Consider the following 26,439-nt stretch of genomic DNA (forward strand, 5'->3'; position numbering starts at 1 on the left):
CATCGGGGGGCGCACTGATCTGCTTTGGCGGAGGTCTGCGCTCTCTGAGTGCTTTTCTAGTTTAAATTTGGTTTATCTGTTTTGACCCCGAAAAAGAAAAATGCCTTTAAATTAAATTTTTAGCCTTCTATTTTAAAACGAAAATCAATTAACCACTAGTTTTTATTTTGTTTCTGAAAAGAAAATCCAATTACCAAAACATACAGTGACCCTAATGCCTAGGTCACAAAGCTTCTTACGAATGATGGGTTTGTACGAATCTTTCAGCTCGTACGCGATCTGGAGTTTGTAGATATTCATGGAAGGAGCATGTCTACGATGTCCAAATTTCATACAAACCTGAAGATTTAATTTCAACACCTCTAAGTGCTGACTTGCTGTGTAGTGAACTGAGCCTCTTTTTGGAGTTAGGATTTTTAAAGCCTTTTGCTTTTATGAATCCTTTTTTTCCCCAACAGCCTGACCGAATCAGTCGACTCACATCTACTGATGAGTTTGGAAACATATCTACTTTTGTTCCTTTTATTGGACCCATTTTAGTCTCCCATATCCCTCAGTGCATTTCAGCTTATTTGCAGAGATGAGTTATAAACAAAACATCTTGATAAATGACTTACCGTCAGACTTCGTGGTAGGTAGAAGTCAACAGATTGTACAGGAGCGAGGCTGACTGTGGTAGGTTGGCTCTAGTTAAGTCAAAGTGGTTCTGCTGCTGTTACACAACAGTGAGGTCAGCTTGGTAGGCCGCCGCTTAAGGACCACACAGACACCAAACCACTGATGGTCAAAACGGAAGCACAAGGCGAAACCTCTGCATGTCACACATTTTTCTAGGACAGTAACATCATTTGACACCTATTAAAGTGGCAAAAAACACCTATTACAGCAGTGTTTTTCAACCTTGGGGTCGGGACCCCACGTGGGGTCACCTGGAATTCAAATGGGATCGCCTGAAATTTCTAGTAATTGATAAAAAAACAACAAAAAAAAACTTACTCATAAAACATATATGTTGAGTTGAGAGAGACAATCACAATCCATAAAAGACATGACAAACTGAAGCTGAAACTGAAGCACTGTGGTTCTGTTTATCTGTCAAATGTTCATTGTGGTCGGTTTCAGATGCTGCAGCTCTTTCATAATTCATAGTTTGAGTTAATTTTTGTTCAATATTAATTGTCAGCCTTGTAAATCCAAGCTGGACTGACTGTACATATTCTGACCAAGGGAAATAAAATTCTCACTTTGTGCAGTAATCTACACCTGGCTTTACTGCCTCTGTCTATAATAAAATATACTGACAGTCAATGGAAACTTTGAGGTAGAAATGTATGCATATTTCAACTTGTAGGGGGGTTGTAATTATTCATTGTGGATTTATTGATGACTTGCGTAGTTAAGATAATGATGAGTTGTCATGTTGTCACGGTTCATTGCACATGGGTTGGTCTCTCTGCAAAAGTGGACCAAATACACATTGAGCAATACTCAGTGCGTATCTGCACAATTTGAGGATTGGTTTTGAAGGCCTATATAAAGGCCCAAAAAAGGCCACCATTGTTACTCCAGTGAGCGACACCATGCCACGTCTATCACATGAACAACGTCTCCAGGCACTGGGTATGGTGGAGGCTGGTTTGAGCTACTACAGTGATATAGCCAGGCCTATGTATGGGCTGTTCCCAACCCACAATCAGAAACCTGGTTGAATGCCACAACACCACAGGCTCTGTTGGCGATAGACCGCATCCAGGGCGAGAGAGAGAATGACAACTCCCAATCAGGACCGCTACTGTTGTGACTTTGTGTTTGGCAGGTGCCATTTTGTTTTGTTAAGTTTTTTGTTTTGAAATTATTCTTGAAACTTTAGATTTTTGTTTCTGTATGCCAATATCCTAAACAAATGATTCATGTGAAAAAATTCCAGTTTAGGGTTTCAAAATAAAAAATATGTCAAAAAATATGGCTTCAAAGTTTACACTGAATGTGAGTGTATATTATATAGACTTGTTACGGCTGGGGCCGTTGGTTGTTCTGTTTTTTTTCCTTGTCTCCACCTTCAATCTGGGGCCAACTGGGAACACCTGAATTCAATTCGCCACCTGCCTATAAAAGCCTGGAGCTCCGACCATAAAGACAAGACTGGGTCCACCGCGGCAGTTTACTTTTTGTTTGTCGCAACCTTTGTTATTTATAAGTAATTTTGGCTATGTACAACTTATTTTTCTGTAATAAATTTTCAGTCATTTTGGTACAAGCGACCTGCTCTCCACGTTTTCCTTTGCTGTCTCCCGGACCATCTTTTTCTTTCTTTTAATTTTTGTCATGTGTCAGTACCCTAGACCTCCTGGCACGTAACAAGACTAAATGTCATCTAAAATTAAGGTTTATTTGCAACTTAGTATAGCAAACTATTACATGATCAAAAACATGCTAAAAATTTTAGCAAAAAAATGTCTCTGTTTTGAATGTCTGGGGTTGCCAGAAATTTATGATGTTAAAATGGGGTCACGAGCCAGATCGATTTGTAGATATTTTGCTGTATCTCCCAAGCTGCTACTTTTGGAGCTGAAAATGCCAAAAACAAAGACGTTCCTTGCTTCGTCACTTGTTAGTAGTCAGTCCTCATTGACACCCAGATAAAAGCAGCAATAAGTATGTTTATGAGCTTGGTTTTTTGGGGGAAATGGGGTTCACCCTGGACATGTCACCAGTTCATCACAGGTTGACTTATACAGACGAACAGCCACTTACTCTCACTTTCACACCTACTGGCGAATTAAAGGGACCCATTAACCCAGGTGTGTCAAACCCATTTTAGTTCAGGGGCCACATTCAGCTAACTTTGATATGAAGTGTAAAATAACAACATAATATATAAATAACGTCAACTCCAAACTTTTCTCTGTTTTAGAGTGAAAAAAGTAAATTTACATTATGAAAATGTTCACATTTACAAACTATCCTTCAAACATTGTGAATAACATGAACAAACTGAAAAAATAAGTGTAATTTTAACAATATCATGCTTCAGTTTATCATTTACACATGTACATTATATATAACTTACAGATCACAGTCAGTCTACAAATACACAAAACATTTAGTAACAGGTGGAATATTGTTAAAATTGCACTTAAGACATTTCAGGTTGTTCACATTTTTTGCGAAATTATACTTTGTTTTTTGTATAAATACATGAAAATATTTACATTTACAAACAGAAAAATTTGGAGTTATGAGTATTTATAGGTTATTGGGTAGTATTTTACTGATCTGACCCATTTGAGATTGAATTGGTTCAAATGAGGAACCTAAACTAAAATGATTATTAATATCTTAGGGTAATTTTTACATTTCACAAATTCATCCAAAGGGCCGGGCTGGACCCTTTGGCGGGCTGGATTTGGCCCCCGGGCCACATGTTTGACACCTGTGCATTAATCTATCGGTGATTTTGTGTAATATGCAACAATTTTTGTTTCTGCTGCACATTTATTCAACTTGTTTCCAGGTCATGAACTATGGAAGCTGTGTCGGTGATGATAAATGAAAGTTTTAAAAGTCTTTTGGGTGAATGTTGTAACATAGCACAGATATTCACTGAAAGAGCAAAGCTTATATCTTTTAGAAGAGCCGCAACTCAAAAAATGATGTGGGCGATATGCATGACAGCTACATAGAGGAATATTTTTCGATCTTTCAACGCTAATCCTTAAATGATGAGTCTGCCCTTGACATCAGAACTGAGAAATTATGTCAGTAAATTTGATTCAAAAATCAGACTTTGTTTATTGTTCCGAATCATTGGAAGTCTACAGGTTATACTAGTCCCATATGACTAGGGCGTAAGACTAGGAATAAAACAATTACTTGTGTCTCCATTGACCTTTCATATTTTTCCCAACATTAGGTTCCCAGCAGTGTATTTACACGGACAGTACTCACAAAAATGATGTGAGGAATTCAGTTTGACAATGTATGCTGATTTTCTGGTATGATTGAATTCATATGATGCAAGATTACAAGGTTCTGTCCAGACTCATCCTCTTCATGAAACCTGTTCTCATCCATCACATATTGAAATCATCAATACATATCCTCCTGAGACCCAGCAATGCATTTTTGTCCTCTGTAGTGGACAAGAGTTCCACAGCTTTACTTAAAAAAATAAAAAATAAAAAAAAATGTCCACTGAAAAAAAACATTATATTTAAATAAATAAATAAATGTATCTGAAAAAAAAAAAAACCCTGTTGCATCATGCTGTTTCCAATTACGGCAATTATTTAATGTAAAATGGCAAAAATATTTACTGGGTTTCATGAGGATATGGAAGATTAATGCATGACTTTGCGCGTATGTGAAGTTTGTGTTGAAGTCTGTGCTGATCAGAGATGCTAGCAGACTCTGTTTCAAAGCTAATAATGGTAGCTAGTGTTGGACACAGTTGCACAGGAGTAACTTGAAAGACTTAGAAGCAAAAGCAGCGAGTTTTTATCAGAAAATCTGACCAGAAACCAGCTATCATGGATGTAGGCAACAGAACCTCACATTAGCTTAGCAATGGTGTTAGCTAATGTCCAAGCCCGGATTAACCATATGGGCAACTGGGCAATTGCCCAGGGGCCCGCGATGTCTGAAGGGCCCTGGGTAGCTCGGGCATAACGAAAATATCTGGTTATCTTTTGCTTATAAATGAAACTGTCCGCTGTCCGGAGCTATTGCACTGCACAGAAACCCTGCTCCTGCTGTCTGTGACCGTGAGCTGAGACCCTCTCCTCATTGGTCAGTCCAAAAAGCAAATCAGCTGTGACGCAAATCAACGTGCGTGCACTGAGCGGGATGTGAGACGTCAAGAACTATGCGACATACGTACGCGAATCAAAACGATGTTTACATTGCACTTACTTTAACTCTCTTGTTGAATTCTGAGGTAACAAGTGGATTTCTGTTTAACTCTTTCTTCGCCAATGACGAGATTTTCCGTCAATCCGTGTTTTCACTGTTATGCTATAGTTGGAGGTGTTGCGGATCATGTGAAATACTTTCCTTAGTCCAAAAACAAACTATTAAGCAGTTTTTTCGGAAAAATGAAGGACCGGGTTTAACGTTCTCGCACTGTAGTCTCCGTATCCCATGGCAACGCATCCAGCGGCAGTCACTGAATGAGGAAGTGCAGACTGTGCAGGAACCGCGCGCAGTTTCAAAAGCCTTAAAGATGATTATGGAGACAGAGTCTGACAGTTCAATATGTGATGGAGCTACAGAAGAACCATTTAGAGACAGGAACGAAGAAATAGAAGGTGAAGGAGACGGACACGGAACACGGGAAACATGGAGCGGCTCAGGTCCGACACGGAGATGGGATGGGGGGGCACGGAGCAACACGGAGAAAATGACAGACAGGAGGAAGAGAAAAGAGACATTTCTAGGGGACATTCAAGGAGAAGACAGACAACCAGACGTGGGACAAGACAAAGGACAGCTAGTGTTCATCTGTTAGAGTGAGTTCAGATTCAGACTGAGGACACAGAACAGATTCAGCTGTAGAATGTCAGCAGGGACAGAGGTAAGACACTGTTTGATTTAGCTTTTGTATGAAATAAATAAATAAATACATATATTCATCCAAAGATAAATAACTACATGTCCATATAATTATTTACAGATCAAACACAGCAGGTGGTCCAACAGGAGGATGTGGTGCAGCCAAGCAAAGGCCAGAAATCTGCAGTATTTAGTGAATTTGTTTCTTTTTTTCTTGAAAATGAGGAATATTGAAGTGTTTATATCAAAAAACTAAACTAATATGTTGTTACTTATAACTGATGTATGTCAAAGTGTAAAGTTTAGAAGGAACCTGGTGCTTTAGAAGATGTTTGGTCTAAAGTTTGGTGTGGATTCCACTAACATTTTGTGGAATGATGGGATATCTTAGAGCTGTTTGTTATTATTATTGTTGTTATAATTATTTTATTTTGTGATTTTGAATACAGTGTTACTGTTGGTAAAGAAGAAAGAGTCAAAAAAGTAAATAGGAAATCAGTTTTATCTTGAAAATCAATGTCTTCGAAAAAATTCAATTTTCTCAGTTTTTTGCTCTAAATTCATTTTTTTTCCTGAAAATGACCAATATTCAAATATTCATATCTCACGAACGAATGAAGATAGAATAAAATCGTTTTTTGTGTTTAAAAGTTGAAGTTCTGTTCTTTCTTTTGATGTATTCAGTGTTCACATACTCCTAACACAACATTTTCAGTCAGCCTCCAAAGATGAGTGAAAATGACCAAAAAGGCTGGCGCTGGCTACCAACTCACTGGAAAATGCTCTGGCGGGGAAAGAGTTAAAATTCATATCTGAGTCTATCAGATTATGTTTGTGTTTTGTCTGTGGGCTTTTTCTGACGATTCAATACATTTGTGTTGGCAAAAAGTGTTCTTAAATATATACTGGATACTTTGGAAATGGTTTCTTATTTATTTTTTGTGAAAATGGAGGACACTTCCCTCTCTTTCTAATGTAGTGGATCAATTTTAGATTATACTGATGCTAATGTGTTTTGTTTTCATATCATATGCAAGTGAGTGGCCTTGACAAGAGGCTATAGTGGTGCACTTGTAGTTCTACGAGCATTTACACATTTGTACATCAAAATGCATTTGATGATAGTTAGATATTGAAGTATGGGGTATATTTACATATATTCCTGGAACTTATTCTGTATTTTGTCAGATTATAGGGATCCTGGGGTTGTGATGATGGGGCCCTTGAATATTGTTGCCCAGGGTACAATGAAGTGTTAATCTGGCCCTGCTAATGTCAACAAATGAGCAGCTCTTAGGACAAAACAGACCTCAAAACTTCATGTATGGTAAATACGAAAGTATGTGTAAAGTATTAACTTAACAGATAAATAAATAAGCTAAAATCTAATTAAATTGGGCTAAATTAAGTTATTTATCAAATGAGACCCAATGTTTGTGATTGAAAACCATAAGAAGCAGGCCATAGTAATACAGCAGAAAACCTTATTCCATCCTTTTATTGAAACTGTTGCACAATGTGATGTCACTTGCGGGACCGGCATGGGAATCAGTTTGTTTAGATTTCATTTCCGAGACTAAATGGCAGTGAAGCTGTGGAGGTTTCTAAAACTGGAACCTTGCGCTGTAGTGGAGCCAGTGTTGTGGTATCTTAAACGCTAACCTCATTTCACAAATTCAACTGGATCAAACACAGAATTGAATAAATATCACACATGGCTGATATTACATCCATTACATATTGAAATAATCAATACATATGGAAGATTATTACATGACTTTGTGTGTAAGTGAAGTTTGTTTTGAAATCTGTGCTGATCAGAGATGCTAGCAGACTCTGTTTCAAAGCTAATAATGGTTGCTAGTGTTGGACACAGTTGCACAGGAGTAACTTGAAAGACTTAGGAGCAAAAGCAGCGAGTTTTTATCAGAAAATCTGACCAGAAACCAGCTATCATGGATGTAGGCAACAGAACCTCACATTAGCTTAGTAATGGTGTTGGCTAATGTCAACAAATGAGCAGCTCTTAGGACAAAACAGACCTCAAAACTTCATGTATGGTGAATACAAAAGTATGTGTGAATCTTCCATATTGAACCTTTAAAGTAAAGTATGTTATTTTTACTTAGGTGTGTAAAGTATTAACTTAACAGACAGATAATTAAGCTAAAATCTAATTAAATTGGGCTAAATTAACTCTCTGCTATCCTGTCCAGCAAGGCCCTTACTAGGCACCAAGTGTGCCTTTTTGGCACACTTGTGGAATAATGTCAAAAACATTTTCATACAGTTTGTTTTTAATTCTTTTACACTTTTTTCTATTTCATCAACTTGAGTTGTGAATTTAAATACCAAATACTCAAAAATTGTCACATTTTTTAACCCTTTAAATGCCATGTTTGTAATGTAAACAAACCACTTCTTTGGATACAAAAAAAAAAAAAATATTTTTTTTCAATATACTACATAAAAAGTGGATCACATATTATTTGATTTTTGCAGCCTGGCATATGTCAATGATTAACTCCAACATTGGTTAATTTGCATTATTATTTTTGGCGCTAGGTCAAATGTTCAAAAATACTAGCATCTGTCACCAAGTGTGCGTAAAATGCACACCTATAAATCAAACTATTAAATATTAAATTTTGATTTATTTTTCTGCTCTAATTTGATTTTATTTTTGTAAATCAAGGTCAGCTCTAATCATACATGTCAAATGGAAGGAATAGTGCGTTTTAGGCACACTTGGGAGACAGATGCTAGTCTTGTAATTTTCTTTTGTTTACAATGTGTAAATTTTAGTTGGTGGCTAGAATTTTAAAGATCATGCAAAAATGAACAGATTTGGAATTCTAACCTTATTTAAATTGTGAAAAATAATATGAAGTTTTTTAAAACAAAGTGCAAAGTGTGCCTAAAAGGCGCACCTGAATACCGGAGGGTTTAGTTATTTATCAAATGAGACCCAATGTTTGTGATTGAAAACCATTAGAAGCAGCCTAGAGTAATACAATAGAAAACCTTATTCCATCCTTTTATTGAAACTGTTGCACACTGTGATGTCACTTGCGGGACCGGCATGGGAATCCGTTTGTTTAGATTTCATTTCCGAGCCTAAATGGCAGTGAAGCTGTGGAGGTTTCTAAAACTGAAACCTTGCGCTGTAGTGGAGCCAGTGTTGTGGTATCTTAAACGCTAACCTCATTTCACAAATTCAACTGGATCAAACACAGAACTGAATAAATATCACACATGGCAGACCTGTGTGGCGGCAGTTATAAGACGACCACACAAAAGACGAATCTCAGGTACTTGACTGTGACATCTACATATCCCGGAGTCGAACAGGCGATGCCACCCTGTTAGCGTGGCATCTGTGTTACAACGTCTTGCTGTGATATTTTTGGTTGTGTGACTCACCCCGGTACAGCAGAACTGGATGCTCTGGCTTGGCTGCTAATTACATAAATATGCTTCAACCACAACTTTGTTCATCCAGTTGTATTCAGCAGCAGCACATGTTGTTACCAAGGTTATTATCATTAGCAAAAACTAACGAAATGACGAAAACTAGAATTGTAAAAATATTTACGTTAACTGAAATACATAAAAATGACATTTAAAAGAAAAAAAACAATAGCTGAAACTGTATTGTGTGCTTCCAAAACTAACTAAAATGTATAAAAATTATGGATAAAATTCCCTTAGTTTTCATCTTTGTCAATGTCGGATTGATATGAAATCGATTTATTTCTCTCAAGCAATTTTAGCTGGTGGCACCATATGATATTTAATGGTCCGTCACTTCTCGTCACTTGTGGTTTAGAGGCGTCTTCTCGTCCCCACTCTACCTGGAAACATGGAGACTAAAGTTGGGAGAAAGCAGCAGAGTCATGTCTAGGATTTATGGGAATATGACAGAGAGGAAGAGAAAAGATATAAATAAACTAAAACTAAATTAAAACTAAGCATTTAGAAAATAACGAAAACTAATAAAAACTAGCAAACCTGCTCTAAAAACTAATTAAAACTAACTCAATTAAAGAAAAAAAAAAGTCAAAACTAAATAAAACTAAACTATAATGAAAAATCCAAAACTATTATAACCTTATAACAGTCTGGTCAAAACATACATATTTACATCGCAGAATATTAAATGAGTCATGTTAGTGTTTTTGAATGTAAAATATCTTTATTTCGACCTTCTCAAAATGTGTTTCAATAACAGAAATTGTCATCATGGTGAGTTGGAATACTATTCACAAATAGGAATTAATTAGGCATTATAATTGTCAAATCAAAAGCATGTCATCATAATCCATGAAAAGCAACAAGCCTCTGTCAGACTCCGTCCACTTGTCCACAATCAAGCGACTTCATAAATAGACTTTTCTACATTTTTGGGTGTTGAGACTTCAACAAGCAGTCATCCATTAGTGAGTCAAAAACCGAATCTGGGATGTAAAGTCTGATGTGACAGAACAACAATCATCATACATCATACCAAAATACATTGAAAGTAAACCGTAACAGAAAGGAAAGATTCTGTAGTAACACATAAAACAAAGGTCTCATCAGAAATACTTGACAAATATCAGTATATCATTCTTTTGTTATACAAAACAAAAACTATTTTTCTTTTTTCCATGTTAACACATGACAGTTGATGGTATTTTGGCAACATCTGTATTGTAGGAGTTAACAGAAAGTCAACTAGTATCATAACATAATAAGTCACTGGACATTATTCATCTTTAACCCCAACCTCTCCCTCCCCCAACATTATGTCTTTATACATGATATTGCATGATAAAAACTGTGATGGAATCATTGACATATCAATGACATTTACATAGGCAACAAACACCAGTTTGCTGCACGAGATTGAAAATGACGTCTCATCGACTCCAAGTCCATGTATTCGCTTTTGATCCTCCGTCATGTCTTTATATGATTCAATGATTCAAGATTGAGGTGAATTCAGCTCTGGAGTCCAATCAGATGTGAAAAAAGATCCGCTGTTCTTTAATGCAAATATCACAATTTTTCTTCCAATTAAACTTCACGTAAAATAAAGTCACTCTTCTTTCTTCGATTTTTAATTTCACGTGTTCGACTTGAGTCTGAATTGACCTCAAATCTGCGGTAAAACCCATCGAACTTCAGAGCTCAGTCAGAGTATGTAGTCTTTAGTACAAAAAACTACAGTGTCACTACTTGTTTTGCTGGTTCTGCACCACATCTGAATTAAATCAAGAGTTCTTAGAGGCACCTGTTGTGGTACAAATATGTGCTCATCAGGGTTAAGGTATTGTAAGTTCCTTGTTAAGGTTTTTTTTTTTTTTTCTTGTTTGTTTTATTTCAGTTCATCGTCAAGTCCTCAGGAACAGAGTACCCAGAGAGGAGACCAGACCAATGATCGCACAGGTGATGACGCTCAGAGGCCTGACCACTGAGGCCTCGGGGCTTTTCTTTATTTTCTTTAATACCCTTCGTAGGTTTGTTGTAAAATATGTCCTGGGCCCGTAAAAGTATTCCCAAATGAGAGACACACACTATAGGGTCACTGTAGATGTCTTAATCACAATATATAATGTATGAGAGACATTACCGCCTGGTTAATGCAAACTTCAGGTATAAAAAATCCCCATGCTGATGTCTCAGCGAGTGCACTGATTTTCTCACGTACATATCAAAAGCAAAAACATTTCTTGCAAATACCAAATGGATGAGGTCTGTAGATACGGGTCGAACTGTTTGTATCGTATCACTCGTAGAGTTACTTAAGGGTAACAGAGAAACATAGTTGTTCTTGAATGAGGGCCCTGTACTCCTACCCTAGAAGATGGTGGATGGAGGCGAAGCGTGCGCGGACGGCGTCGTCTTTTTCCTAAACGGAGGCCCTGCTTCACATTTAGGTTAGTGATATCTTCTTCACGTCGTCTGCCTCAGTTGCAGTTTAGACTTTCTTTTGTGATTGTTTGACCATTTCCATAATGAGCCTTTAATACAGTACTGTGTAAACAGCTTCCTGAGAGTTAGCTAGCTTCCATTCTAAAAAAAAACAAAAAAACAACACACTGTACATCTAGCTATCTGCTCATTATTGGTATATAGGGTATAGGGATGCACACGGAACACATACTTTTTACCCTTTTTATCCTGCTGAAGTTGGATATCAATTAGTGTTGATGGATTCATATAAAATAATCAGCTGTCAGTCATATGAAGTCAAACTCACAGGTGTTATTTTGGGTTCTTGAAGCATTTACGTAGGTGTTAAGAATGCATCCCTAACAGAATGTAACAATGAAGTACAGGAAATATAATATCTCATCGGTCCTCTACAAACATGTGAGGCTTACAACGGTCCCGAGCAAACTGGGCTTCTCAGGATTTCAAATCAGATCGTGCCCCTCCCCCCAAAAATGGCAAAACATGCTATTTTCTCACAGGAAACAATAAACCGTGTGCTTTTATTACACAACTATATTTTGACCGGGGTTCGCTGCGTTAGGATGTTCATTCTGCTCTAAGAGGGAATTTGAGCCCCATGGTTTGGATTAGAGCAGTTTACTGTGTTTGACTACGTGACTGCAGCTGATTCCATGTTAGCGTCGAACTGAATGTGGAGCTACGCCACCGATATGACGTTATAATAATCAGCATCATTCATCCTGACGTATCAATGGGCTGATGGACAGTCACGGCCTCACACTAGTAGTGCCATCAGGAAGGAATGCCCTAAGGCGTGCAGACATTTTCAGAATAATAGAGTAGGTGCCAACACATGCTTATTGGCAAATTTGTCTTGAAAGCAGCTCACATTTATAGGATCAAAAACAGGAAGTGCAATCTGCCTCTGTGGTCGGTTTATGGGCCGTCACAGCCCGTTAACTGGCATCATTTACTAGTGGCCTTGGTTGAAAACGTCCTCCGTGTTGCAGCAGTGACAACTGTCGTAAATGTGTAATCACCTGTTAATGTCATGTGTAACGATGACCGGGGACCTGGTGTCCACGGCGTCTCCAATGCTACATCTATTAGACTGTTGCTGTTTGGTATTAGTGGTATGGTCGCAATAACAGCATTTGGTTGTTAGTGGTGCTACATAAATGAATGTTTAATGATAATCTTCAAATTCATAAATATGTATGAATCCGTGATCAGGGCCGTAGCTGCCAGTGAAAATACTGAGGTCATTCACTGTATTATACGCTTTAATTTTAAAAGCCATAGTGGAAGCAGTTGTAGTGTCAATTTTCTCTAACTTTTAAATAAAAAGACTTTAAGTTGGGATTAATACTTCATTTGCTATTTTCATTGTTGGTCAATATTAATGGAACCTTCATTTAATGTTGGAATGTTTTGAAGTGAAGGGCTCATTGCAAAGTAAAGAAAATGCAGCAATTAATGTTGATAAAAATATTAACCTTTTAACATCCATCCGTTCATTAAACAGTTAACATAAACTAGGGTCAGTTTTATAACTTAGTGTAAGGCCAATATGAATGTTCTAGACTTCATTTGAAAAGAAAAATCTTAGAGTTTCTGTGTTTAACATGTGTTTGAGAACAACTTAAACTACATCAGATTAAACCTCCAGCCTTAAATGTCACCATTTAACTAAGGTTTTAGAAAATATCGGTTCTGCAATATATCGCAATATTTCAATTCACGACACTGTATCGATATCAAAAAGTACTGTATCAATATTTTTTTAGGTATTTATTCAAATGCAGATACGACAGAGGTTAATTTTTGTTGTTTGTTTTTTGTAGAATATGAATATTTGAGCAGGCTCTTAAACTGCAATGTCTGTAAAACATAATTTAAGTTTTAACAGAGGAAAATTTTGTGATATAGCATTAGATCCTGTTGTGATCAAATAAAAATGTGTTTAGTATTTGTGCAAATTTCAGGTGTAAGTCAATTCTTCAAGGAAATAATCATTAAAAAAAAAAGAAACAAACAAAAAAAATTGCCTTTTTAACAGTATCATGATATATCATATCGTGACATATTGTATCATGATATATCCTATTGCGATATATCGCATCATGATCCTAGTATTGTGATTTGTATTGTATCATCAGATTCTTGCCAATACACACCTGTACATTTGACCCATTATAGGGCATAACTTTGCATTGGTTCTGTTCCAGATCAATCTGGAACCACCTACTCTAACTCTGGAAAACACAAAAACTTTTTTGGTCATGTGTCTACTTTGTATTTACTGTCATCATAGGTAGCGCTAGGTAGAAGATGCACCGACAGTGTCTTTGCAAAGTAGAATCAGGAGAGAAGTTTTGGTGAAACATGGACAGATGAGGAAGTGTACCATGTCTGGATCAAAACTTTCCATTTTCAGCGTGTAGTTGTAACTCAAGGATTCCTTGACGTCTCAAAAAGCAGAAAATATTAACATCTGGCAGAAAAAACTATGTTAAGCCTTAGATTTGAGGTTAAACCGATGTAGATTCTGGTGTTTTCAGCCACATGTTAAACATCTGAAGCAAACATTGGATAAATTGCTGCTATTTTTGACACTGTGTTGTTCTGCATCACTCATCTGAAATGCTAGTGTCTGATTTTGGTCACTGCAGGTGTGTGTGTCTTGCTTTTTCAGGGAAACTGTGATTTGTAGAAATTACAAATAGCAATTGCTTTCATGCATCATTGCAAAAAGGCAATGCTTGTAATAATAAAAGCCCTGTTTAAAAAATGGGAGATTACAGTAGAGGGCTTTAAACTTCAAACAGTTGAATTTATAGTAAAACTATAATAAAAGACTTTCATCATGACAAATGTGGGCGCATCACAACAAGCTTCTTCACTGAATATGACTATTTCTACTCATTAGACATAAAGTAATTCTAAGTAGAAGGCTCTGGCTCAACGTTACCTTTTTCTAAGGTGCATGAGGAAAAAGGAAAAAAAAACTCACTATAGGCCAAGAACTCCAGCAGCTCTTGGCATTTAGAAAAACTTTATTTGATATATTAGAGTCACATTAACTTCTTATGCATGACAAGTTCTGCTGGAGTTCTTGACCTGTACTTATTACCTCAGCCAAGGAGGTATTGTGAATACTTTGCTTTGCTTGTTTGTTTGTTTGTTTGTTTGTTTGTTTGTTTGTTTGTTTGTTTGTTAGCAAGATAACTCAAAAAGTTTTAGACAGATATTTATGAAATTTTCAGGAAATGCTGATACTGGCACAAGGAACAAATGATAAAATTTTGGTGGTGATGGGGTGGGGGGCAGATCTGTCTTGGTGGAGGTCTGCGCTCTCTGAGTGCTTTTCTTGTGTTTTCATTGGGGTTTGTCAGTTTGTCTGTTAGCAAGATAACTCACTAACTTATGGACAGATTTGGCTTTAATAAGGTTGGACTCAGTTATGGTATTGAATTCTAGTAAATTCCAAATAATTACCTCTGCCAAGGAATGATGGACGTTATGTTTTCATTGGGTTTGTCTTTTTGTTCGTCTCTCTGTTAGCAAGATAACTCAATAACTTATGGACGGATTTTCATGAAATTTTCAGGAAATGTTGATACTGGCACAAGGAACAAATGATTAAATTTTGGTGGTGATTGGGGGAGGGGAGTGATCTGTCTTGGTGGAGGTCTGCGCTCTCCGACTGCTTTTCTAGTATGTTTGTTTGTTTGACTGTTAGCAAGATAACTCAAAAAGTTATGGAAGGATTTTGATGAAATTTTCAGGAAATGTTGATACTGGCACAAGGAACAAATTATTACACTTTGGTGGTGGTCGGGGAGGCTAGTTAATCATGGGGAGGTACAAATAAAGGCCAGGTACGTCATGCAACTGGAAGAAATTTAAGCCTGAGCCACTGATTGAGGAAATACAGTGATTACATCCATTTCCAAATGCCATGAAAAAACACCCTGAATAATTCAAATCGTTAATGAATGAGTAATTTTTGAGATTCTGTTACTACAGTCTGATTTTGGGATGTTTCTGGGTAGGGCTGCACGATTAATCGATTTTAAATTGAAATCGTATTTTTTAATTAGGACGATTTTTAAAAAAAGGGAAATCGTGAAATCGATTTCATCTTTCTCGTGCCTCTGGGCCGTGCGCCTGCGGGCTACCGTAGGCTCCTCCTCCTATTAGTGACAGCGGTCTTTCACAGAAGTCCATGTAATGACCGGACTTTAAATCTGTTAAATCTGTTAATGCCGATGTTTGACGCACGGATCCCACAATTGAAATGTTAACTGTATGGGGATCACTCATCTTCCGTTGTCCCAGATCCGTACAGTACTGTCTTCTTCCGATCCGGGTCCGGACCCTCTGCACACACACATCCACCAGCTCCAGGGATAGAATCCCTCCAGCGTGTCCTGGGTTGGTCTCTTCCATGCACGGATCCCCCAATTTAAATAGAACTGCATGGGGATCACTCATATTACCTGGTCCACGCACGACTGATGCCTGTCACTGACTTACATCGGTATCACTGCTGTGGGCCAGATACCCAGAAAAGAAAAATATATATATATTTATTTATTTCTCTTACTTGCTAAATTTTTCATTCACAAATGTAAGTTCTTTAACACAAAACCAAACATTATTTATTTTTTGAAAGTTGTTGAACTTTATTTAAAGCTGTTAGATAAATCTGGAAACAAAAAGGCTATAAAAACCATCAGTATTTGCTCTGATTTGGACATTGTATTGTAGTGTATTCTATTGCCCTTGGCAAACTTGTTATGCTATTTTCTTGTTGTATACATTGTTTGTGTACAATTCAATAAAGATTTAATGAAAAAAAAAAACTTCTGTGGGCCCATCACGTGATACCATCACAGATTTGAGGTAGGGAGCAGTGGCTTGCGTTGTGGGCTGCTCATGAAAATGACATGCTGACTTCTGTTGTCTTTTCTAGTTTAACCCAAAAATCGAACTCAAGATCGAAAATCGAGTTTTTAGAGAAAAAAATCAGGATTTTATTTTTTGCCAAAACCGTGCAGCCCTAGTGCTGGGAGTCATGACCTCAGTATTTAAACAATTCCAGCCGTGGTCCTGTGAAAACCTCTTAAATCACAGGGATTTACAAGAAGTGAATAAAGCCGGTCTTTGCAAAATTTGGTGTAATGAATCCATTAACTACTGCAGGCAACACTGCTCGCTGACAGAGGCAGAAAGTGGACGTACGTCAGTGACATGACCGTAAGACCATGTAGCACTTGGGGCTTCCCTCTGAGAGAAGGCCAGTTCAACAGATCCACACAGTCCTCCCACATCTGTGGAGTAAACTCATCACTGTATGTCTGCTGGGACCATAAACTGGAGTAAACTGCACACTGGGGGGATGGGGGGTGGGGGGGTGGACACTGCCAGCAGCAGAATTACAAAAGGAGACAAAAAATATAAGTTTTACACGGAGCTGCAATTGAAACTTGTAAAGCCTGCGCCTATTGCAGGGCAGAGTGTTACAATAGGGGCTTTGTTTTAGGCCTTGTTGATGCAGAGAGAGCGTTTCTTTTGTGTCTTAAATAATACCAATAATACACAATCCCTTGCTCTGCTTTTGCATGAGATTTCCCTTTAAAATCCCATAACTCTGATTCCACTAAATCAGTATAAGGACTCATATAAACACAATGGATCTGCACATATTCTGATGCTCTTCTGGCAAGAGGGACACTGAAACCAAGGGTAGAAGTACTATAATCGGATGCATTAAGGGTCAGATGAGGTTTTGTCGTCGGCTGTTTTTGTCAGCAGTAATGTTATTTACATTGTTCCATATGTACAATAGAGAATCTCCCAGAGATGTTAGGTTCTGTAAAGCTGCAATGGGGTACTTCTTTAAATTCCTCACATTTGAAGGTCCTTAGATGAAGAGCCATATGAGTCCCTGTTGAAATGTTTGAATGACTAATGGACTTGCCGCCATATTGCAGGTCTGGACTCTTTTAACATATATATCGGGATCTTAGACGTACTTTGCTTTCTGAAGATATGAAAGTACAACACACAAACTCAAAGTTTGCTAGATCTGAAAGAAATAACTTCATCAAAAAAAATCATAGGTGGACGTAATGGTTCTTCATCTTAAGGATTGAATTTCTCACACAAATCAAGACTTAAATACAGTAACTTTTTTTCATAAAGGTATTTGTTGAGAAAGTCGAGTGTTAAATGCACTGTACATCCTTTTTTCTTTTTTCAAAATATAGTTTTTCCCAGTGTGTTTTGTTGTTGTTGGTTTTTTTTTTTATGTTACAGAATCCTGTACACTTGGTGTCTGCATTGAGATTGGGTGAAATCCTGATCATTGGAGAGAAGAGAGAAGAGGGGAAAAGACAGGAAAAGCAATAGAGTTGGATGGAGAGGAGAGGAGAGGAGAGGAGAGGAGAGGAGAGGAGAGGAGAGGAGAGGAGAGGAGAGGAGAGGAGAGGAGAGGAGAGGAGAGGAGAGGAGAGGAAGCACTAGTTTTCCCAGTGCCATCGTTCACTCAGTGAAGGCGTTGAACTCCGTACCTCGGTTCTCTTCGATCTCGAACCTCAATCTGAAACAAACAACAAACAGGTTCAGTATTGTTGTGTTTGCATCATCACAGTATCAATTCACATTTTTTATTAAAGTGAACCTGTACTGGTCATTCTTACGACATTAATTGGGCTTTGTGTATTACTTAAAAGTAGGAATCCACCGATACCGATACCATTATCAGGTATCGGGTCCGTTTACTTGTACTCGTACTCATAAAAGTACTCTGATACAACCGCACCAACACCACTTACAGCAGTGTGGCATTGGCAAGTAAGTGCAGCAGGTACGCAGTGGGGGAGTATTGTCAGCAGTGTGGAGATTTTTCAAAATAAATGACGGTGACAGAAGTAACGCTGACTGAATGTAACGATAAAGACACGGACAGATATGGACGGAGCATCCTGTCTGTCCTCTGCGTACATTCCATCCATTTTCTAGGTGCTCATGGATGTGTACCCAGATGGAGAATACCACTGGGAACCGTGGCGGTAGAGGATCTGTTCAAAGAGCGACTGTGTGAGTTTGAGAAAAACTACTGACAGATTTATGACAAGTAGTTACCTCCGCCAAGGAGGTTATGTTTTTGCCAGGGTTTGTTTGGTTGTTTGTCTGTCTGTCTGTCTGTCCGTTAGTGTGCAACATAACTCAAAAAGTTATGGACAGATTTTGATGAAATTTTCAGGGTTTGTTGGAAATGGGATGAGGAAGAAATGATTAAATTTTGGTGGTGATCGGGGGTGGGGGGGCCCATTTCCAACAAACCCTGAAAATTTCATCAAAATCTGTACATAACTTTTTGAGTTATGTTGCACACTAACGGACAGACAAACAGACAGACAAACAAACAAACAAACCCTGGCAAAAACATAACCTCCTTGGCATGGGGGGGGCCCACGGTGGGGGCCACTGATCAGCCTTGGCGGAGGTCTGCGCTCTCCGAGTGCTTTTCTAGTTTGTTTGTTTGTTTATCTGTCTGTTAGTGTGCAACATAACTCAAAAAGTTATGGACAGATTTGGATGAAATTTTCAGGGTTTGTTGGAAATGGAATAAGGAAGAAATGATTAAATTTTGGTGGTGATTGGGGGTGGGGGGGCCCACAGGGGGGGCCACTGATCAGCCTTGGCGGAGGTCTGCGCTCTCCGAGTGCTTCTAGTTTAGACATGGAGACACCATCTAGTGGCTGTCAGTGGTATTACACTTTCAGATATTTCCATATTTGTTCTGATTCTAGTCCAGTTTTTGCTTTTTAGGCTATTTCCAATTCACCCCTTGGCCCTCCCCCTTACCCCTACCCCTCCATTTTGTGCATACACATGAAGGGGTAATGTTGTCCTGATTCTCAATTAGATGGAGGGGAAAGGCTAAGATAGAGAGTAGTATAGCCCTTGAAATGGAGATATTTCAGGACCACACTACGAACAGAGGGGTAGGACAAATTTCCCATAATCCTGTTTGAATCCTTGGCAAGATGGAGGTAAACACAGCCAAAAAGTGCAGCAGTGTGATGAAAGAAACACATAAATGTATGTATTTTCTTTGTAAACAACTTAATCATTTGATCAGCCGTTTAATGCTGTTTCAATGTGTTATAGATCGCATTTCTGAGGTTTATAGCTGATAGACGCAAAAAGATGACCAAAGCCCATGGAACAGAGATGGTTACAGCTACTGACGGCATGGTGAATACTTTAGGAAACTAAGTTTTTGCATCTGTTTATAGCAGCGTCGATGACTGCTGATGATGTAACAGGTCGCGAAGGGTCGTCCCATTTCATAGGGGAATGTTTCAACCCCTAACCCTTGCAGCTCCGTTTCGAGGGGTAGTGCAAAGTGTAAGGGCCAAGGGGTAGGGGTAAGGGTAAGGGTAAGGGGGAGGGCTAAGAGGTGAATTGGGATTGGGCCTTGGTTTTACCTCCAACAAGGTATAGAGACAATAGCACTTAAAAAAAACCTGTGGTGAGAAGTGGGAGTGGAGGTTTGAAAGACTCAAAAGAGGCAGGGGTCAAGGGGTCAAGTGGTCTACATTTTACTGGAAAACAGGCCTGGACTGCAGTTGTAACTGAGAGTGGTAGAGCTTTGATTGTTGACTTTCACTGCCAATGAAGTTTCACAAGGGGCCGTTTAATACTTTCCACAAATGTGCAACAACCATAAAACAAAAGTCAACTCACCCTTGAAACAGCAAAATCTGTAAAGGAGAAAAAAAAAAAAATTGTTGACATATACAGAGGCAAGAAAAAGGAGAAAAGTGCATATTTGTGCAAAACATGAATATGCTCATGTCAGTGGGAGCATTTAGGTCAACACTTAACGGTGAAAATGACATTCATTTCTGCTTGTGTACAGCTAATGTCCTTGTTTTGTTTTAATACTTCAGGGTCGTGGCTATTTTTGAATCTAAATGAGTTCTAAAAGTGTCTTTATTAACCCTTTCATGCATGAATTATGAGAACCTTAATCAACATTTATTTCTTGAGTGTTTTTATTCCTCTTTAGGCATGAAAAAAACAATGCGACTGAAAATTTTCTTATGAACCTATTTTTCAAGGAGTTCCAAAAATGTCCACTTGACACCATGGGTTTAATTTTTGAAGCAAAAAAAAAAAAAGGATTTACTGATATATCGTGTGAAAACTATGAAATAAAAACATTTTTAATGCTGCTAATCTGCTGTTTTCTCACATTTTAACATACTCAAATACTAGTCATTACTCACTTCATGGAAATGAAATGCAAAAAAACCCAACTTTTTTGTTAAAAAAAAAACAAAACAGTTAATTGCAGTAACAATAACAAGCAAATTTTTTGTTTTTGTTTTTTTTTTTAATTTAGTTTATTTCCAATATGCAACAAGACAAAATATTCTTACTTAGTCTTTAGAAATAAAACAGATAGTAAGAAGTCATGGAAGAAAACACAAAAACAAAACTTATACATATACATGACTTCATTTGCGCATTTGAAAAGGAGTGGGAGGAAGTATAATATAATTCCCACCCCTTCAGTACTCAAACATGTTACTGCAGATCTGGTTTAACTAGAACAGCAAAGTTACAGTAATGGTATGAATTACAGTGGATGGGATGATGCATAAGTGTCCACTGTGTTGGCTGATATGGAACTAAAACAATAAAATCCATAAATGTACAAGAGAAGAGCTCTGAATAGCTGTCCACTGTAGTGACCAGTATCCATGAAAGGGTTAAAAGGTAATGCGGTATGATACTTATTTATGTTTTTTTTATTAGTAATTTACTCTTAATACAACGTGAATGAAGTATAAAAGCATTAACCATTCATTTATTTTTAATGACATTATTTTATCTTAACATTTTGTGTGTTTTTTGTTGGATTTTGTTAACAGTGAGCGGTGGCTTTTATGAAACACCTCAAAGTATTGCGTGATCTCTACAGACATCCAAAAGAAACTTGATGATGTTCAGTCGATGCATTAAACGTGTAACATTACGGAGACTGTCAGCGAGGTTAATCAGATGAGAACAGAAAGACACGCCCACGCTCTGGAATATCTCCAGTTACCATGGAAACCATCATGGAGATAGACGGTCGGAGAAGCGAGACATCTTATGTCACTATTCTCTCTCTCCTTCCTTTAGTCTTGTCGTCTCTCAGCCTCTTCATTCACTCTCTCCTTCTTTACTCTTTTTTGGATCTGTCTACGACTCCGTGTTTTTCCTTGTGCTTCTCATCCCCCCTCCCTCGCTGATCCTCTTTTTTTTTTTTTTTTTTTTTATACTGTTGCACATTAATCTAAAGTGGAGTCAAACCCATAAATCTTATGTAAGGAGACTTTTTATTTGTGGTGTATCTTGGCTTCTACCGCTGCATCTTCTCTTGTTCCTTCTCCTGTTCTTCTTCTTCACAGCTGAGACAATGTGATTCCACTGTCCTGATGCAACATCATGCAAACTGTCAGAAACAGTCGGGACGACGCCCCCCACCCCCCCAACCCCCCAACCCTGAATACAGCTCTGAGAGCAGTTGGGCTGGAGTAACTAAGGTCAGGCTGTAGTGGAGTCATGTCTGAACCAGGCATATCTGCTTTATTTTAATGACTTCACTAAAACAAAACACTAGAGCTGGACTTTTAACACTTTTATCTTCAAATACACTCAAGGAATTTAAAAAAGGCATCAGTTAATGTTTTTAGAACTAGAAAAACTACACCCAAAAACCAGTGAAGCGTGATGCAACTTCTGGTCTTGAACATCTGCACACTGTCTTTACTAACTGTGAGAGCATTGAAAAAATTAGTCACAAAGAAAGTTTTTTATCTCGTATTAACCCTATCATGCACAGTGGTCGCTCCAGTGGACAGTTCTCTTGTACAGGGGTTGGACAAAATAATGGAAACACCTTAAAAAATCAACAAAATATAATTTAATATGGTGTAGGTCCGCCTTTTGTGGCAATTACAGCCTCAATTCTCCGAGGTATTGATTCATACAACTTGTGAATTGTTTCCAAAGGAATTTTAAGCCATTCTTCAGTTAGAATACCCTCCAACTCTTTTAGAGACGATGGCGGTGGAAATCGACGTCTTATTTGAATCTCTAAAACTGACCATAAATGCTCAATAATGTTGAGGTCTGGGGACTGTGCCGGCCATACGAGATGCTCAACTTCATTAGAATGTTCCTCATGCCATTCTTTAACAATTCTAGCTGTATGGACTGGGGCATTATCATCTTGAGGTGAAGGTGTTTCCATTATTTTGTCCAACCCCTGTATATTCATGGGTTTAGTTGTTTTAGTTCCATATCAGCCAACACAGTGGACACTTATGCATCATCCCATACACTGACATTCAGACCATTACTGTAACTTTGCTGTTCTCGATAAACCTGATCTGCACTAACATGTTTGAGTGTAAATCAATTGTTATTTGATAGACAAAAAGTTTTTTTGTTTTTTTTTGCATATTATCTCCATGAAGTAAGTAATAACTAGCATTATATGTTAAAATGTGAGAAAACATCAGATTAGCTGCATTAAAAATGTTTTTATTTCTTCAAAATACCTATGATATCAAAGAAAAATGGGAATTGGAATCAAATACTGTTACAGAAGACGAATTATGGGACAAATTATGTAATATTAGTCATAAAGGCATCAATAGTCAGCAGTGGAGGGAATTTGATTGGAAACTCAAGACCAGATTTTTTCATACTCCTTTGGTTATATCTTATTTTGTTAAGGATCCATCTACAGCTTTATGCTGGAGAAATTGTGGTAAAACAGGTGACCATACACACTTATTTTGGGACTGTCCGAACTTGTTTATATACTGGAAAAATATCAAAGAAGAAATTGAAAGAATTGTAAAAAGAGAAGTCCCTTCAAATGTTTTGTTCTATTTACTTGGAGTCATACCAGTCAATGATTTTAATGCAGAGCAGAGATATATTTTACATATTTTACTATTGATTGCTAAAAAAAATAGTAACAGTAAATTGGAAGAGTGTCAAATCACCAACGGTAACAGAATGGAAACAAAGACTGAAACAAGTGTACACCATGGAAAGAATGACCGCATCATTTCAAATGAAAATGGATCTTTTTAAGCGGAGATGGCACATGGTCGAAGACTATTAGTATAATTAAACTTTTTGGGTTGTTGACGAGAATTGCTCTTTTGAGCCCTGACATGAGGTGTTTTGTATTTATATAGATGTGTGCATATGTATACAAATATATGGATATTTCGATATTTGGCGATGTATCTATAGATGTAGTATAATATTTGTAACAATAATAATACTATGTGGTGTAATTTATTTTTTTATTTACAGGGTGGGGACGCAAAATTTACAATGAACATTTAGTTGTTTTTTCTCAGCAGGCACTACGTCAATTGTTTTGAAACCAAACATATATTGATGTCATAATCATACCTAACACTATTATCCATACCTTTTCAGAAACTTTTGCCCATATGAGTAATCAGGAAAGCAAACGTCAAAGAGTGTGTGATTTGCTGAATGCACTCGTCACACCAAAGGAGATTTCAAAAATAGTTGGAGTGTCCATAAAGACTGTTTATAATGGAAAGAAGACAATGACTATGAGCAAAACTATTACGAGAAAGTCTGGAAGATACTATTAAAGAAGAATGGGAGAAGTTGTCACCCCAATATTTGAGGAACACTTGCGCAAGTTTCAGGAAGCGTGTGAAGGCAGTTATTGAGAAAGAAGGAGGACACATAGAATAAAAACATTTTCTATTATGGAAATTTTCTTGTGGCAAATAAATTCTCATGACTTTCAACAAACTAATTGGTCATACACTGTCTTTCAATTCCTGCCTCAAAATATTGTAAATTTTGCTTCCCCACCCTGTACGTCTTGTCTCAGATGTTTTGTTCTGTTTTATGTTGTGCAAAAATCTAAATGAAAAGTTCAAAAAAAAAAAAAAGGTTTTATTTCGTTGTTTTCATCTCAGTTTCTGATATTGGGTTTTAAACATGTTTCTTTACTTCAAAAATTTAATGCATGGACATTATGTAACTCCATGAAAAGAAAAAAAAAAACTCAATCACATTGTTTTTTTCATGCCTAAGGAGGAATAAAAACACTCAAGAAAAAAATCTTGATGAAGGTTGTCATAGTTCATGCATGAAAGGGTTAAGTTCAGAATTGAATGGTGCATTTTTAAATCCCTTAAGTCAGGGGTGTCAAACTCATTGAGTTCAGGCGCCACACACAGACTAATATGTTATAAAGAGGGCCGGACCAGTAAAAATAATATAAACAGTAGGATAAGAAATGATAAATAATGTCGATACCAAATTTTAGTTTATTTTTACAAATTTTTGGTTAAGTTGAATTTTACAGTAGTGCTCCACATTATTTCATACATCTGTATCATGATTTTTTTGAATTGGTTTTTAATATAGTTTACCAAAAGAACTACAGAATTACATTACAACTCAGTTTTTAAAGTAGATTAAACAGCTTTTTTATGTTTGCATTTTTATGGTCTTCTTCTTCTAACAAATAGCTGTTATCAACTGTGAAGTTTATGGTTGTCTTATTAGTAACCCTTTTTTTTTTTTTGGTCAAACTGAATATTTTGTTGTTTTTTTTTACAGTAAATTTACCATTTGCAAATTTAGTGATGAAGAACAGAAGAAGAGCGTGTTTTACAGTGGTCTTATAAGCTAAGGCACTGTGTAAAATATTCACTAATTTCAAAACTTCTTGTGAATTTGGACCTGAAAATGTGATCAAATCTTCTGTAAGTCTGTAAAAAAAAAAAAAAAAAACTGCATATATTCTTATAATTGAAAATGTACTTTTACAAGTTAAGAACCTGGGAAACACTGAAGACTCCTTTGGGTCTTGAGCTAAAATAGTTAGTCCATCCCTGCTCTAATTCTAACAACTGTGATGATGCAGGGAAATGTTTGTCAGTGTTTTTCTTACCTTTGTTGTCTGTCTGCAAATCATCCAGATAGAAGTCTGTCTGGCGGTTGCCCAGGACAAAGGCCAGGAAGGAGAGGATGAGGGCGTCCAGGATGCCCATGATGGCCAGCATATAGGCCCAGCGGACGGAGCAGTCGCCCAGGGAGTACTTCCCCGCATGCTCCCCACACATGTCCCGGATGACCTCAGCATCCCAGCCGTCGGGGAAGATCATGCATCCCAGCACCAGGCACACTCCTGTAGGAGCACAGAGAAGGACAGAGACTGGGTCAGCGTAAGGAGACGGAGGTTTAGGACTGGGGGTCAACCATAAGATAAGATAAGATAAGATAAGATAAGATACGATAAGACAAGATACGATACGATACGATGCGATATGATTGGAAAGGATAAGATAAGATTGGAAAGGATAAGATAGGATAAGATAAGATAAGATAAGACATGATAAGATAAGATAAGATAAGATAAGATAAGATAAGATAAGATAAGATAAGATAAGATAAGACAAGATACGATACGATACGATACGATACGATATGATTGGAAAGGATAAGATAAGATTGGAAAGGATAAGATAGGATAAGATAAGATAAGATAAGATAAGATAAGACATGATAAGATAAGATAAGATAAGATAAGATAAGATAAGATAAGATAAGATAAGATAAGATAAGATAAGATAAGATAGGATAAGATAAGATAAGATAAGACATGATAAGATAAGATAAAATAAGATACAATAACGTAAGATAAGATACAATAAGATAAGATAAGATACAATAAGATAAGAGAAGATAAGATAAGATAAAACATGATAAGATAAGATACAATAAGATAAGATCAGATAAGACATGATAGGATACAATAAGATAAGATAAAATAAGATACAATAACATAAGATAAGATACAAT

At 37.2% G+C, this 26,439-nt stretch overlaps 1 protein-coding gene across 1 annotated transcript in view; it reads right to left on the reverse strand.

Moving 5' to 3' along the window:
* Nucleotides 1-17,744: 17,744 nt before the first annotated feature.
* LOC115422758 (LHFPL tetraspan subfamily member 4 protein-like) overlaps nucleotides 17,745-26,439 on the reverse strand; it is a 69,129-nt gene continuing 60,434 nt past the window's right edge. Inside the window, exons 2-4 of the mRNA XM_030139270.1 lie at nucleotides 25,529-25,765; nucleotides 20,254-20,270; nucleotides 17,745-18,097 (exon numbers count right to left, since the gene is read on the reverse strand). Of these exons, the coding sequence (XP_029995130.1) occupies nucleotides 18,044-18,097; nucleotides 20,254-20,270; nucleotides 25,529-25,765 (308 nt within the window). The 3' untranslated portion in view covers nucleotides 17,745-18,043. The remainder of the gene's footprint in view (nucleotides 18,098-20,253; nucleotides 20,271-25,528; nucleotides 25,766-26,439) is intronic.

This window comes from Sphaeramia orbicularis, chromosome 7 (assembly GCF_902148855.1).
Source record: "Sphaeramia orbicularis chromosome 7, fSphaOr1.1, whole genome shotgun sequence".
Classification (NCBI taxonomy): domain Eukaryota; kingdom Metazoa; phylum Chordata; class Actinopteri; order Kurtiformes; family Apogonidae; genus Sphaeramia; species Sphaeramia orbicularis.